Below are 16,527 nucleotides of genomic sequence, written 5' to 3' on the forward strand. Positions count from 1 at the left end.
TATAATTTCTCCTCACTCAAAATACAGAAGGTAAAAACTGGCTCAGAAATGCTGGATTATGTTGTATGGTAGCATCACTTGCTATGCTATTTAAAAAAAAGGGAATTTGTTACAGTAAGATTTTAGGTAAAGATTACATTTTTCTTTACATGAGAAAGAAAGTGAAACTTTGCAAAGTTCACTCTTTAAAGTTACTTAGCACAGTTAAATAATTCTAGGCAAAAAAAGAAGCAGGAAGAATGAGTGCAGGGAAGGGAGCAATGCAAGTATTACTGTCTCCATTGTATTTTGAAAAGGAAGGGAAGCTGCAGAAACAATTAATTTTGTGCTTCTACAAGCCACTAACATTCTTGTATTCCCTTCTTTTTTTCCTTGTGTGTTGGTTGGTTCTGGGATGGGTTGTTCCATTGAGGCATTTCAGGAGCTTTCAATAGAAGAAAGATGCACACCCAACAGAAGTTAGTAAAAATATATTCGAGCAGTTCTATGATTGTAATCATACTGGCACCACAAAACAATCCAAGCTGGCCACCTACATCAGCTGTAATAGAAGGAAATAAACATACGTCATCCTAAGCATTTGGTTTAGTCTAGCAAGTAAACGAGGCCCTGCTGGGTTCAAGTGTTAAATACATTCAATATACATAACTCATCACTTTAAGAAAACAGAATTAATATTCTTAAGAATGTTTATTGGAGAAGACTAATGTGTTTCTTAAAATTCTAAATAAAGCAAGTACAACACAACACATCCTACTGTGGAACAGATACTTAAAATATTTTCTGCTTCTATGCCTTTTTAACTGTTTCCTTGCTTCTCCTCTCCGTGTTTTCCCCCTCCCCTCTAAATCCCATAAACTTCCCTATTCTTACAGTCCTACGCGTGATATAGCTGTAAACTAGTGCCAAACTTAATTGTTATTTTCTGCTGCTGTCCATACTGCAGGTTCTTTGATGGAATGACAGGAGACAGTATCAAAAATGGCTGTGAGGCAGACATGATTATTACCATAATAAAATAAAAGGTATTGCTTTTTGTTTAGAAGCCCATATGGGCTATGACGCAGGAGGGGAGAGAACAAAAAAAAAAAAAAGTCTGTTTGTGTGAAGTCTTTTTAAGATTAATAATTAATCGGCAATAAATAAATATTAAACAATCACTTACCAAGCAACTCTGATATAGTCAAGGCCTTCTGCTGCTGTGTTATTTTGTAGCTCAGATCATGATATTTAATGTCAATACGCACAAGGTTCTGCCTAACGACAATTACATACAGTATTACTCAAGGTGATCAGGAGCACTGTTCGTTTTTGCCAACATTTATCAGCAAGAACCAAGTTCAGAGAGAGTGATGGTGTCTTTTAAAGAATAATTAGATGAGAGTTACCAAAATAAGTTGGATGGACTGAAGGAAAAAGGTGTCCAAATAACAGCAGTTACAACAGGAGCTTATCAGAGTAGATCTTCAGGCTATGCTGAGAAAGTAATCCTAGACATGTACTGCGAGACACTTGTACCTTTTAAGGATCACAGAGATAAGCTTGAGTATCTGACCTACAGCAGATACTGTGCTTGGAAGTCTAGTCTACCACTCTTGATTATGTGCAACTGCATATTTAATTGTGCTTATTTCAGTGAGCATGTTTGTGCAGAAGAGCTCTTGTGCTGTATTCAGGTGTTTAGTTCTATTCTGTGCTAATAGCCTTGCTTACCTAATTATATTCTTGCCTGCTGCAAAAGTGGAAGAGTAGGCAAATCTCAGTTGGAGCAAGACCTGTGGAATGATTCAGTGTGAGTAAAGAGCTCATCGTTATTATATCATGTCTACAGAGTCTCCTTAACTCCTGAAGAGAATATCAACATAATGGTGTGGCATAAACCACACAAAACCCAATTGCACACTTAATGTTGTGACCTTTAAGAATAAAAGTACCGATTATTTTTCAGAAGTGTGAAAGTTCCAGACTTTTGGGTTGACAGTGATGAGCTCGTTAACAATATTAATGAAAATGAAATATGTGCTATAGAAAATAATCACTTCTATCTCTTTAGGTGATAATTCTAAAACTCAGGTAGCACTGAGTACTAAAAAGAATATTCTTTTCATAACTTCAGTTAATAAGACCTCCTATCATTTTCATCGAGTTGCTAGTGGATCTATCTAATAAATATTTAACTTTTCCCTTCTTACATCTTCAGAAATCAATAGATCTTTATGTTTTATAGTTTGGAATATGTACTCGTTAATACATGGGCAGGGTTCCTATTGGTTAAGACTTGGTAACAGGGGCATGTTCTGTATTTTCATTTGCTTAATTGAATAATTACTGGATTGTGCATGATGTTTACAGACAATAAAATAATCACCAAAGATAAAATGTCCTCAATGGATTAATATCTTTTGCATATAACAACAGGTTTAATTTTAATAATCTTCACTGGGGACAGACATTTTAATTGGGCCTATAGTGGTTGGGCAAGGGGTAATGGTTTTGAACTAGAAGAGGGTAGATTAAGAGTAGATCTAAGGAAGAAATGTTTCACAATGAGGGTGGTGAAACACTGGAACAGGCTGCCCGGAGAGGTGGTAGGTGCCCCATCCCTGGAAACATTCAAGGTCAGGTTGGATGGGGCTCTGAGCAATGCGATCTAGTTGAAGATGTCCCTGCTTATTGTAGGGAGATTGGATTAGATGACCTTTAAAGGTTCCTTCCAACCCAAACTATTCTATGATTCGTATAGTTCCTGTTCACATAAAAACATATGCAAGCATTTGCAGACTGATAGCTTCAAGAGTGAAAAAACTAAAGTGTCTGAAACAATGAAGTACTCATAGATATTCATTAGCCCAATTTTCTATGGTTCTTTATAAACATATTTTGATGTTGTGGATACTATGAGTTCATGTAGCGCCATCTTATTACTTATTTGTATTGCTAACCTCTACGTCTATGAGCAAGAGGCAATTCATTGTAATTCAAACTGTATTAAATGCTCTTTGACAACTAGATTGTATCTTTCTAGCAAAAAAGTATGGAAATCCTTCTGTTTTGGGATATATAATGTTGTGTTTGCAAGGAAATCTGGTATTGATTTGTTGTATTGTAACAGTAAGGCACATATGCTCTATTAAAGCATAAGCATATATGATATCTCTTCTATTAATTTTAAAGTATGCCGTTTATGTCAGCTCGGTGCTACTACTGCATGACACAGCTCTGCGCAGCTGAAGTTCTAACACCGCTTCCTGGACAAAAGGTGCAGGCAATACTGTTGAGACATGCTCTTTATTCTTAATTGCAAAAGTGATCAAAAAAACTTTGTCAGAAGAAATCTATGGCAGAAGGTAATTGAGAACAGTAGTTTTTAACTGCAGTAGCTATTCTGTTATCCACAAGTCTTAGATGTAAGTAAGTATATTTTATAGATATAGATATGAATATGTATGTATCTTAACCAATTTTACCTAAGGTTATTTTATCTCACAGACAACGCTATCAATATCACACATAAGAATATCTTTTTAAAATGTCATATTTACGTCAAACACTCTATTAGCACACTTAAAAGTAATTGCTTATTTCTTTATTAGACAATAATTAAGGAAGATTACCTAATGTATTCTGGGCTTTTCTTCAGTTTTGCAGAAAAGTATTTTATGGCTTTTTCTCCTCCAAAACTTGAATAGGTGACAGTGGTAGGATAATCTGTTTCTTCACATGGGGCAGGGCAAGTAGAATTGTGGGTTCCTGCTGTACATAATCCTTTTTTCTCTATATCATCTGAAATTTCAGGAGAAAGAATCAACATAATATTTCTAAAAAAGAACGCAGTTTAAAAATCTTTTTTTAAAAAACTTAGAAAATTACTTTTAACTGACAGATAAATGTATGGGTTGGTTATTCTGACAAAAGTGGATACTTCTCAGTTATAAATAACTGACATTTGGGAAACTGGTGCACAGTTCTAAGGATTGAGATTTTTTTTTTTTAATGACTTTTTTTTCAGGTATTCAGCACCTGCAAGTCCTTCTGCCTTTGTTAGGGGGTTATGTGCCTATTATTTCTCATTCACAGTTAAAGAGTAGGACAACAGAAGACCTTCCGTGTTTTGTGCTAGCTTTCTGATTGCACACTTCGGTATATAATCCTTGGTCTTTGTGCCTTGATGTCTGCCTAGCTCATTTCAGTGTACAGAAGCATGTTCTGCAGCAATACCAGTTGTAATTTACTATCATCTGATAACTACATAAAAATCTTGGTAAGCTAAGTTTGCTTTACCTTAACCCATGCCTGCCACTTCATAATTGGGCTTAAAACAGCTAAAAGGGCTTAGGGAAAGCTTTGTTTTTTTCAAATATTATAGAGAAGTCAAAAAATTCTGCAGGTCTGTCTGCTCATGACAGTGGGGAGCCATTCTTCTGCTCAGGCTCTAACAGAAAGAAATCATTATAGAGATCTGGGAGAGCTGGAGAAAATTCATGTAGAAGAAAAATGTTAAGGCATAAATATTTCCTAAAACATCAACCATCACCCAAATCCATCTGGTTCTCAGACAAGTACCATAATCTCCTGTTTGTGATGCTTTGTTTGTCATGGTGTGATGGTGGGTGTTGTGTATTTTCCCTTGGCATGTGGGCTTCTTGCTTCTGCAAACTGCCGAGAAGGAGATACCTTAGTCTGTTAGTTAATGATTTGAGGTACTCTCCAGGGGTGCTGGGGCTGTGGATTTCATTCTGGATAACCAGCCTTTAGAGTTCCTAAAATAAATGCTCTCAGCGGAGGGTCCTGCAGAGCAGTGTGCTATTATCTGAAATTTTGTTATCAGATGTCCAGTCTCTCCTGCGCCTAGAAAGAGACTTAGCACCTAACTCAGGGTCCTGGGAACCAGACCCCTGCAAGCCAGATTCACCATGGACTATGATGCCAGTTCCTTCTGGGGTCCAGCTCTGAATCCTACCCATCCTTGATAGGACTTAGGGGTTGTTTTTGTCCATTGCTCAGTGGTTTCTTTGAAACTTGGTCAAAAATATCCATGAAGTAAAATAATAGATGTACTTGCACCATGACAGGCTATCAAAGCTCATGATTATATAAGAATGCCAACTTAGTGGAATCTATTTCACAAGGGCCACAGGAAAAAGAAACAGCTGCTGTTCATGGTAGTAGATCTTGCCTGAATGTTGCACATGCTGGATCAAAACAAATAAAACCCCGCACAGACTCTCCAAAACTTGTTACTCTACTTGGTATCTTAATCATCCATTCCTTTGGGAAAGGACAGTCACTTTACATAGCAGAATCCAAAACAATTAAAAAGGAGGCTTCCTAAAGTTCATGAGAAATTACTTCTTAGATTACCATTTGAAGATTACCATTTCCAGAAAGCCTCTTGTAGTGACTTACAGGTCTCATCTTGACTGTGTGCAGATTATTTGCTTATGGAAATGAATTGCATTTGGAGCGCTTTGAAAATATATAATTCATTTTACTTTTGAAAAGATAAAACGTTCAAGTCCAGCAATTTTGAATTATGTTTTCTATCAGTTAGCAAACCTGTTATTACTGTGCTGTTCACTTTTTTTGTCAAAACAAGAAGAATACAACATTGGAGCTAGAAGGATGATACCATGAAGATGCAAAAATGCAAGCCAGGGGCCTGATAACTGAAAACAGATTTATTTCATGTTCTCCCATTTTAAAATATTTTTTATTACTAAAACGAGTTCTTATGTTGTTTTAGTTTTTTTAAATTGGCATCTCTTTAATGCACTGCCTTCTCGTTATTTTCTGAATATTAAATGGACTGGGACATACTCCATTCTAGTGCTACTTTCAGTATTTTGTTTGATGATATTTGTTTGATAGCTAGATATTGTCTACTATTTGGAATTGACTTAGAAAGTATGAATATAAAGTTATTACTTACAGACTGCCGGATAAACACAATTGTAAAACTTCTGCAAATCACATTCTGTTCCATTTCCTTAAAAATAAACAACAAACTTTAGGAACGTCAATTAACAATCTGACCCTTAGTTCTGTTTGTACTAAACTGAAATGTAATGTCATCAAAGCTGCTTCTTGTCTATCATTAGACTACTGAGAAATCAATTCAGATGGGCACAGTGCAGCTACAAACACCAAAAGGGGTACATAGTGAAAAAGGGATAATGGAACAAGGCAGGAGGCTTGCTACTGGAGCAAACATCTTTATTACGTGTGCCAGCCAGAACTGCCTTTGAGCTTGTGGCTCATTCTTTGTGTCAGCTTGCTAAAGCCAGGAATTTCTGGCTTTCCTAGTGGAAATGAAAAAACAAAGTACGGTAGATGGGCTATATGATTATATACTACCCCGTGTGTTTCAGCAAAAGTTTTGATCTTTGTGCAAGAGCTGTTCAGAGACCTAAGGGGTAAGATAGCACCTTGAACTAACAGCAAAATTTTAAGCTTTCAGATGGTCTCAGTTTCACCCCAAGTTTTTCCTTTGCATGGAAATATTCCTTAATGTTTTAGCACACAGCTAAAGAAGACATTGCCCTCCTTTATCTGTGACTGTATGAAGCTGTCACCCTGCATATGGGAGACCTAAACTTAATTTCCTTCTCAATCCCCTTTCCATGAGAGTTTAGAGGAAATTTCCAACCTCCTTTCCAAGAGGTGGTCAAACAGGCTAGAGATCACTCATTAATGCATCTCCCTTAGTAGAAAACATCCTACTTTGCTTGGGTATATTTAAAAATACATTGAGTCAGAAAGTGCAGGTGTAACAATGACTTTCTTGCTCACTAATAGTGAAAAAAAATGAGCTGTGAGAGCAGATTTGGGTTCCAGCTTTGTCTTCAGAAAGAGGTGACTATTTTTTTTTTTTTGTGGTTGTTTTTTTGTTTTTTTTGGTGTTTTTTGGTTTGTTTTTTTTTTTAATGCTGAAGAGGTGGGAAGAAGGATACTGGTCAGGGCTCAGCGTTACTGCTTTTCATTTCTAGAGTGATGAAGATGCCTGGAATCTTGAGGGGAGCATTACAGCATACACCTGTACTCTGCATTTCAGGCTGATTTGATGGCTCCACGCAGCCTTTTGGCTTTTGCAGAGCCCTCTTCTGGTGCCAGAGTCTTTCCATGGTTCATGTGGAGGACCCTGATTTCTGTCTTCAAATAATCAGTCCTACTGTGGCTGCTAAACACCACAAAGTATTTTTTTGGGGGGTAGATGTGGGAAATCTATGACTTCTGGATTTAGTTCCAGCTGTTTAGGAAGTCAGGTTGAAGACTACAGACTTGTCTCACAGACCTGAGGCATAATCTTTTCTTTCAAGTTTCTTGGTGTCTATCCTAAGAATAGCCAATGACATAGATGCTAGGTCTAGAGCTGACTGAATATCTGGCTGCTTTTCTCCAAATTACAAAAAGAAAAAGAAGACAAATGTATATAATCTTAATTAATCCCAGTTGTAGATATCCCTCAAGCATGTGCCCCATCTCCTTTTCGGTTCAGTAACAGGTGAGGTCTCCTAGTAAGATGATCAGTGGATAGTATGATGATATTCCTGAGAAATACCTGGAAGAATGAATGGCAAGCAGCCACACCAGTCCTGTATGTACTGGGCTTTGCATTCCTGCAAGCATCCATTAGTAGTATAAATCTTGTGGTACTGAAGCTTTAGATCAGGATTGCACTCTCCCCATGGGTATTCTTGGATAATTGACTGTAGGACAATAACAGAAAATACATTGTTTTGGTCTCTTTTTTATTTGATATTATTTTCTCACACTTTAAAATGCTGAAGGAAGCCTGCTGAAGACAAAAGCAGTAACATTCTGATTTAATTGGAGGAATTACAGTTCATGTTTCTGGGATTATAAAAGAATCTCATCTCTCTCACAACAAAGGTAGGATGTGATCAGACAGCCTAGCACTGAAGAGGAGTCCACTCCACTTAGATTCCACTAGGAATCAGAGATAACCTTAATGGTAACAGACTGTGTTGGTGGGGAAATGCTGCGGTGTATTTATATCATTATATGTCAGCGAGACTGTAGAATGTTGGGAAAGAAAGGCTGACTCTAATAGATACAGATTATGAAGGCCAATGACATCCCCCCCCCCCAAACTGCAGTAATTTTTTTGTGCGTCTGGAGGAAAAAATATTTTTAGGAGTCACTTTGGCATGATAAATATTTTAGCTTCCTAAACATCTAATTAAATCTCATGTTTCAGAGGAGAATTTGAGACAGTAAAGACCGGTATTTCCACTTCATGGAGAAAGTCCTTACCTTCAGCTGGCGGATTGCGACCTGTGCGTGCATGCCCACTGGTGTTAATAAACCTAAACCATCAAAGCGTGGAAGCTCTTTGGGTGAATGGATAACAAAAGTTATACCAGCATCAGTGTAACCAAGAGCAGGTTCATCAGTGAATTGTTCCTGATACAGAAAGAATTATATGAGATAGTTTTGGCTTTGTTTGGCATCTGAAGCTTTAGCTATATTTACAATGATACTATGCTTTTTAATTTGGTCTTGTATATCTAGTCATATTTTTGGCAATTTACAGAAAAGTATAGAAGCAAACTGACTTGACTTTCCTTTGCTGATTACCTCTGTGGGTTTCCTTCCAGTTACTATAAACTTTCAGGTTTTTTATTCCTTCTGCCATCTAATTTCAAAAGCAAGAAGGCATAGATGAACATTTACTCATAATGTGGGTATTTGTTCCTTTTACTTGCAACTACCCATCACATTTCAACAAACTTTCCGTTAGTCACTCCAGAAAGTGTCACTACTGTCTCATAATTCCTAGAGAACAAAAGTGAATGTCCAAGTCATTTATCATTCCAGATTTTATTTTTTTTCCCCGATCTCACAAGGTGATATTCCCTGAGTTTTCTGGTGTTTGTTGGTCAATGACAGTTCTAATAAGGTTAGAGACTATTTATATTGCAAAGACCAGATCTTAGCTGGTATTGAGCACCTACAGCTGCTCCTGCAACCAAAATTCAGTATTACTAAGAAATTGGCATCACATGACCTTCCCTACCAGGCCTTTTATTAAAATGAAATTATATCATTCTGAAGGGCTTGTATAAAATTAAATTACTGCTCTGATGACATGTTTCAGTTGCAGGTGAACTGTATATATACACACATATACTCGCAACTTTTAGAACTATTTATCTGGGGACAGAGCCAATAATAATTCTGACTTTTTAAATCTGTATGAGATCTTCCCTTTAAAATACCCTCTCACTCAGAAATAGTCTTGATACAGAATTTTAAAATTCTGAAGGTCTGTGTAAAACCAACCAAACAAAAAACCAAAGCCAAAACAAAACACCTCCACTCATCTGTAAGTTATTGCACGATTTGTTGTTTATAATCATTAGGGTAGCTGTACCTGTTGGATGTCAAAAAGCAAATGTAAGCCTCTTCCAGACAAACTTACTCTTCTTGCTGGAAGATCATTGTGATTAAAGGTAAAGCAGTTCCCGTATTCAGTGAAAACATGTTCAAAATCCTTCAATAAGGGAAAATAGGGAAGAGTAAATTGAGAGAAATACCACTTTAACTGGCGTTGGGTTTTGTTGGTTTGATCGTTGTTCCCCCCCTCCAAAGGCAGTGCCAAATATTACAGTTAGAAAAGTGGTGATTGATGGGAATATTCAAAAGGATTTAATGCCTTTCTACAGAAAATGAAGTTTAAAGGAGAAAATTCAGTTTGTTAGTACCTATGAGCTGCTCAGTATCATTTAATGAGGTCCTGTTGTTTTTCTGTACCTGTTACATTATATAGAAATTACATATTCAAACCCAACTTTAATTTTTCCAGATGTTTAGTGAAGACTGTTTCAAAACTAAATGTCATGTTACATATGGAATAATATTTGCATTTTTTCCCAAAGCCATCTCATCGTTTAATATGACCGCATCTCATTGCCTTAGTTATTAGCGCTAGTGTATTTCAGTGAAGAGAACTCTCCAATACCTAATTTTAGAACCTACATCCTATCTAAAGGTTGGATTAATCCGAAAGAATATAGGCCTGACTTTTCTGTTAATGTTTTCTATTTAAGTTGAGAACTGCTCTATGAAAGAATCGACTCAAAACTGGGACTATCTTATTCTTTGGCTGTTGTCTGAAATTCCCAAAGATGGGCTATTTTCACCTTGTTATTTAAAATTCCTGTTGACTCTGCATATAGGTACCCTGCCTGTCTATATTCTTGGCCTCACGAACAAAATGATGCGATCATGTCAAGCAAAAAGCTCTCTTTAAACTGACCTTTGTTGTGGGCCACTTATGGAAAAGGTTGTTAGATACAGCCTGGAGTTATGAGAGCTTTCAAAGGCTGCTATCTGTGCAGAAGTGGCACTAGACAGAGAGCAATTTAGACTGAAATCCCATTTTACAGCTCAGGGAGTCCAGCAGGCTGTCTCTGCAGTCAGTGGGAGAATCAAGGTCCTCAGGGTAATTTAGAGCAGGACTTGTTTTCTCCATTGGCTGACTGTAAAGGGAAAACAGGGGGAGTAGCTGGGAAAGCTAGGTGTGGTAAGAATACATCTCCTTCGCCTCCATGCTACTGTTATAGTAAATTAAACATATTTACCTGTGGGTAACATGGCTTTCCAAAAAATTCACATTCTAGCAATGTGGTGCTGTTCAGATAAAACCCATTTTTCCTTGTAAACTCTTTGATGCTGAAGTTCTGGTTCCCAAGAAGGAAATCATTTAGCTCTCGAGAATATTTATCTTCCTTAGCAAATTTTTGGAGAACTCCAGACACAATGTTCCAAATAAAAAAAATTATTTTGAGGTTGCTTACTGCATGAGCTTGAAACCTGTCAGTGGGAAGGAGAAAAAAATCATTTGGAGTTCTGCAGAGTTATAGGACTGATCTCAAGGCTGCTATTGCCAAATCTATAACATGATTTGTTGTCTACTTGCAAACTATAGGTGTGTTGCCCACCACATTGCACTTCGATCTCTACCACATGAATAAACAATATAGTCTCTATTTCTAGGAAGGTATTCTCCATATCTGAAAACCAAAGATGGACACCTTCCTTCCCATGGTTATTCTGGTCAGTCATACTGGAAACGTTTCTGTTGTGTGTGGTTGTTCATTAAAAAAATAAAACCCCCAAAATTTGAGTAGATCAGCCATCTGCATAAGCCAACAACCAGATCTGTAGAACTGATGACAAGCTGAACAATTGCGTTTAAATGGGGGAAGCTAACTGGGAGGAGCTGTTCCTTTTGAAAGTGCGGTCTTTCATCATTTAGAAAATTGATTTCTAAGTGCATTTGCAGTAATCTCATATACCTGCTTTTCTAAGGTCCTACACCACAGTGTAGAGATAGTCTACTTTCCTGTGAGCTCTGTGGCTGGTCACACAGCACCACGGGTGATCCTTACTCCTAGAAACCACTTGAAAAGCCTCAAAAACATGATGAGGCATTGGAGATGCTTTCCTGACATACAGCATTGAAGCCCTTTAGTGCAGTAAAGGTTTAAAGACCAATTAGAAGTTTGAAAAGAGAATGAGCACAAATGAAACTACACTACCATGTTCTTTATAATTGCCATTTTATGTAGTCCTATTAAAAAAAAAAAAACATATCAATGTATTAGTATAATAGATCTTAATGATGCAGCTTAAGGGTGGTTGGTGGGAACAACTCTTCACAACTGAATTTGAGTCAAAAAATAAATGTAGATCTGTGCCTCTTTGTCCTGCCAGCAACAACAACAAAACAAACAAACAAACAAAAAGCCTGGTTACTAAAAGTGGGAGGGAAGGATAAGCACAACATGAGCAACAGATGGATACGGCAGCAAACTGTCACTTAGACAAGTGCCATGCTCAGTAGCTGGCTAGTTACAATGTGCTGCCACTCTAGTTAAAAGAAGTGAGGTGTTTTTATAACACACAGCCCCCAGTAATCAAGAGGGACTTCCAGCGGCAGTGCACGCTGTGCAGGTAACCCGGGAGGGCTTTATGCAGGGTAATACCACCACCAGAGAGGTTTTTCTACTCTAATTTACGTTTTGAAACTGAAAAATCTGTAATGCAGTTGCTCATCTGAAGGAAGGAGAAAGTTAAAAAAGCCACCTCCCTTCCTTGATTCTCATATTTTCCTCTTCATGTAGATCTCATGTGGTGGTGTGGAAGATGTGCCCCTCAGAGCCAAATTTCCCTTGTTTTATGTGATTTGTTCAAACAAATTGCGGAACCTGACTGCTTTCAGATAAAGAGGTGTTGCCTCTCAGGAGTGAACAACAAACATAACTTTTACCTGTTCAAGTTGCAAAAAGTCACAGCAGGGAATTTGACATTTTCCACATACTGAACCACCACTGTAGTTGTGGTTGGCCAGCTGAAGTAGTAGATGAAGCGACTGCAGATTTGCCAAATAACAATGGCAAGACAGCCCGTGACTACTAATAGCCACAGCACTTTACGTGTCTTGCTCTGCGTCTGAACGATGTTATGAACTCCATGAAATGAAGTAGATGAGGCAAACTCCTGATGATACTTCCTTCTGTCTTCCAAACGGGGCAGCAGTTTCTTTATTAAGTACAATCGTATCTTTTCCAATATTCCTTAATATGAAACAAAGTGAAATCGCATTTTTAAAATTAGCATTTAAATGGCACTTAAGAAAGGAAACCACGTAATTTTGATATTGGAAAGCAGTTGTAAAATTTCTCTTTAATGATAAATTCTCTAAGTAGTGAACTTCTGTGGATGGAAGAGTTGGATGCTAAAAGATCAGCTCAGTGCTACCTAAGAACAAACTGTATCTTGCCATTTTTTAAGCACATTAAGATAAAAAATTAGTTCCACTCCTGTGGAAAAGATTGGATTTTGACATACCTCAGTGATTTAAAACCTCAGGTTGCAGCAAACCTGTTGTAAAACGCTAAGCATCCGATTTTCACAGTAACATCCCATTAAGGCCTGGTCTTCATACTTGCTCTGAGAAATATGGTAAAAAGGGAATGATATGAAAGGGAATTTCACTGTTAAAAGTTTCTGGATAAAATTTGAAAGGTTACAGGTTCAAAAGGAAAACTACACCTTTTTTATTTTTTTTTTGTGTCTGATTCCAGGAATCAGGAATGGTTTTTATTTTTCAGGTACCCCCTGTTTTCTACAAACTGATGTTAATAAAACTGAATCAAAACATTTTTAAATCCAAGTTTAAGAGCTATAACTGTAACGAATATAATCTATACCTGGAAATGTAGTCATTTCCTTACGCTTGCTGCTGAATGATCTTTTGAGCATGGATTTGAACAGAATGTTCTCTCTTAAAACATCCAAATGAGGGAAACTTAGTAAGACCTTTCCTGTATCTAATCATAATTGGACCAGTCTCTCTGCAAAGTGCTTAGTTTACAGATTATTATCTGCTACTTCATTCTGTCATTAAGGAAGTCCAGAAGAACAGTAAATCAAAGAAACTTTGTGAGACGATAATAATTAGGATCTGAAAATGTATTACTTAGATCAGTGTTTAACAGCAACTAAATGCTTCCCCAGTTCTGTTTTTTAACCAACAAATAGATGTAACAGTGTGGCATGCATGGTAGGAAGAAAATCACCCCTTTAGAAGACTGATTTACTTGGGGCTATGACAGTTGGACAAAGCAGCAAAGGGATGTTAAGATCATCTGCCGAAGCTATTGTGACCACAGCAGCGCTCTGGGATGTTGCCGTGGTCTCTGCCCAGTTGCTAATGAAATCCCAGATGGTGCTGGATTTCAGACCATTTCTGAAGGGGGAGAAATTTGTGGTGTTCTTTAAAGATCTGTGGAAGAACTTTGATCAATACTGGTATGATTTACTGTGACCCCTTTTTATCATCAAGGAGTTTTCTGCTGGAAAACCCAAAGTTTCGCTCCTAGCTCTAGTGACTGTTGGATCCCATCGCAAAGCTGTTCAGCCCTGTGTGCTTTTTTGCAGCCTGCTGGAGTGAGTGGGTTCCTGGTGTTGCTGTAGGCTGCTCTCCCACCAGCGCGTGTGCAGTGGAACAAGCACTTTGCCTGCTCCCCGCATAACACCGGAGCAAAGTACACTCCTAGCGCATCTGCACCAGCTGCCCGTAGGCTCCAAGGAGAGACCACAAGCAGGTCAGACCCTTTTCTCCAGGGAAAATGCTGTGTGTGTTTACTCCTCCTATACACACTGTGCTAGGGAAAAGAATGATAGCATAGAAGGCCATTGCTATCAAAAAAGACTAGTTAGCTTAATCAGCAGAAGCGTAACTTAAAATCTATGCAAATAAGTAGCCAAACTGTATTTGAGCTCTTCTGCATAGCTACTACAGTAAGTATACATGATGTTTTATCTGATTGCAAATGTTTTGCTGTTAATGCACAAGATTATCTAATATCATACTGCTGCTTTCATGGCCATCTTTCACCAGAGGAATTAGCACTATTAGGTGAGTGTCTTTAAGAATCCTTATTCTATTCGCAGTTTCCATGAAAATGCTATAATTTAAAAAAAAAAATAGAAAGAAAAAAGATTAACTATGCTACATAGGGTCAGGTGGTATATATCTGGTGTGAAATTTCTCACGTGGTAGATTGGAAAATGGTAAGAAACTTGTAAGTCGGGACCCACCATGCATTTTGGGATTTTGTCTGTTTATTCACAGGTATATTCCAGTGACATACAATTAATGATAGAATGGTTATTCCAGGTCTCAGTTAACAAATAGTAAAATAATACACCACAATAATGGGCTGGTGTGGGATTACAAATAATTAACCCTTCATCCTATGCTGTGCAAAACTTAGGCTGTGTGTATCTGGACTAAGGCTGTGTAACCAGCACAGCTGAACTAGCTGTAAGTGAATTAGGGTATCCAAGATGCTGCTAGATAAACAGTAAGGTCCTGCAAGACCTTAGCGTGTTAGACAAAGTCTCGAGAACACTATGTTTGTTTAGTAGCAATACAAAGTACATTTAATGTAGGCACTACAATAAAAAATATTTTTGTCAAAATGTGAATAATACCAATATTTATAGAAGTTCCAAAGAGTAGAAGATGGATAAGTAAAAAAGCAAGGAGGTAACTAAATGAGAGGAATCCATGTCCAGGAGCAAACCACTTGTCTGGAGCCAAATACAGAACACACAGGAGCTCGTAAGGTAGCTCATATGTTCAGGGTGGGCTGCAGATGCTTTGCCTCAGGGAACACTGATTCCTGGAGAAGCCCAGAGAACAGTCATGATCAGTCAGGTACACCTGATTTTCCAGTTGTTAAAGAAGAAATTACTTCCCTGCATGTATAACCAGGGATACATTGCTAGGGACATACTATTATAAGCTTATGTAAAAACATCAGAAATTCACACTATTGTTAATGTTAACACTGTAAATTGAATTTAAAGGGGTTTTGAACTTCAATCAGCAGGTAAGTGGTCATGATCTCTAACTACTTGTATGGGGAACTGGTAGATAATAGTAATGGGCTCTTTGACCTAGTGAGGAAAAAGATGTAACAGGACACAGTGGGAAGAACTGGAAGCTAAGCTCTTGCATAGCAGAAATAAGGTACAAAGGTACAACATTTTTATTTTTGTATTCCCAATGTTTAATTGTGATTGGATTTTCATTAGTGAACATATTAAGAAGGAATAGCTTTTTAAAAAATAGCTCATCTTCAGCCAGAGCTCTAACCTGAAAAGAATTATTTCAGGAAGGTTATATGTGACGTCTGTGCAGTGGTTAGTTAATCTAGATAGATTTGTGATTTCCTCTTTGCCTTAATCTAAAAACCATTAATGTATGGTATCATTCAGAGAATTAATTACCTAGTAAAAACTGTGTTAGCTTTATTCTAAATGCATAAAGGACCAATAGCTAGAGAATTTTCCTCACTTCTTAAGTCACTCTACGATTTTTGTTTACAAGCTTTACTCACCTCTCCCTTCTTTGTATGTTGAAAATGTACAGTACTGCTCTTTTTGGACAAGGTTTCAAGAGAAAGGAGACAGATTTTCTCTTTTTGGTTGTCAGTCCTGAAAAAAACCTATCAAAATGTAACAAAACTCTTGGTAAAGCACTCTAATATGTTTAGCCACATACCTTTAGCATCTGATTGAATGAATCTCCCAAGCTGGTCCATGAGGCTCTGCTTATTTCAGAAAGGAAGAAGTGGATAACAAGCTGCCTTATCACTGTGATCATTGCTAGGTAATGGCTTTTATAGAAAACTAAATGGGAGGTGATACTTGATGACACATTTAATTGATGGGCAATTTACCTGCCAGGGTTGCTATGTTTTGTCTTTTAAATAACATGGTCTGCAACATAAAAGAGATTATTTTTATGACAGGATCAAATGTACATATTTATATACATTTCAAGTACATATTATGCTAGTAATAGTACAAATGCAGGCTTATCTTGTGTGTTGCATCACGTTGTAAATTTCTTTCATATTTTTTCCTTTTATTTTAGAAAGACCAATTATCTTCATTAACGTACTGCACTGTTCAGAACTGAACAGA

The 16,527-nt window shown here is 37.4% G+C and overlaps 1 protein-coding gene across 1 annotated transcript; it reads right to left on the reverse strand.

The window, feature by feature from the left end:
- Positions 1-341: 341 nt before the first annotated feature.
- Positions 342-16,142, reverse strand: ASIC5 (acid sensing ion channel subunit family member 5). The gene is made up of 10 exons (XM_055700645.1): positions 16,103-16,142; positions 12,296-12,602; positions 10,605-10,836; positions 9,395-9,514; positions 8,275-8,424; positions 7,559-7,706; positions 5,930-5,986; positions 3,615-3,783; positions 1,166-1,257; positions 342-541 (listed from the first exon to the last, which is right to left on the reverse strand). Exons 1-10 carry the CDS (start codon positions 16,140-16,142, stop codon positions 342-344), a joined length of 1,515 nt encoding a protein of 504 aa, XP_055556620.1.
- Positions 16,143-16,527: the final 385 nt, after the last annotated feature.

Source organism: Falco cherrug, chromosome 1 (genome assembly GCF_023634085.1).
Source record: "Falco cherrug isolate bFalChe1 chromosome 1, bFalChe1.pri, whole genome shotgun sequence".
NCBI lineage: Eukaryota > Metazoa > Chordata > Aves > Falconiformes > Falconidae > Falco > Falco cherrug.

Coding starts and splice junctions, on each gene's coding strand:
- ASIC5 (XM_055700645.1), bottom strand. CDS start 16,142: ATGGACCAGCTTGGGAGATTCATTCAATCAGATGCTAAAG. Junction 3,784..5,929: donor TTGTGTTTATCCGGCAGTCT/GTAAGTAATAAC, acceptor CTGAAATTTCAG/ATGATATAGAGAAAAAAGGA. Junction 1,258..3,614: donor AAAAGCCCAGAATACATTAG/GTAATCTTCCTT, acceptor AATTGTCGTTAG/GCAGAACCTTGTGCGTATTG.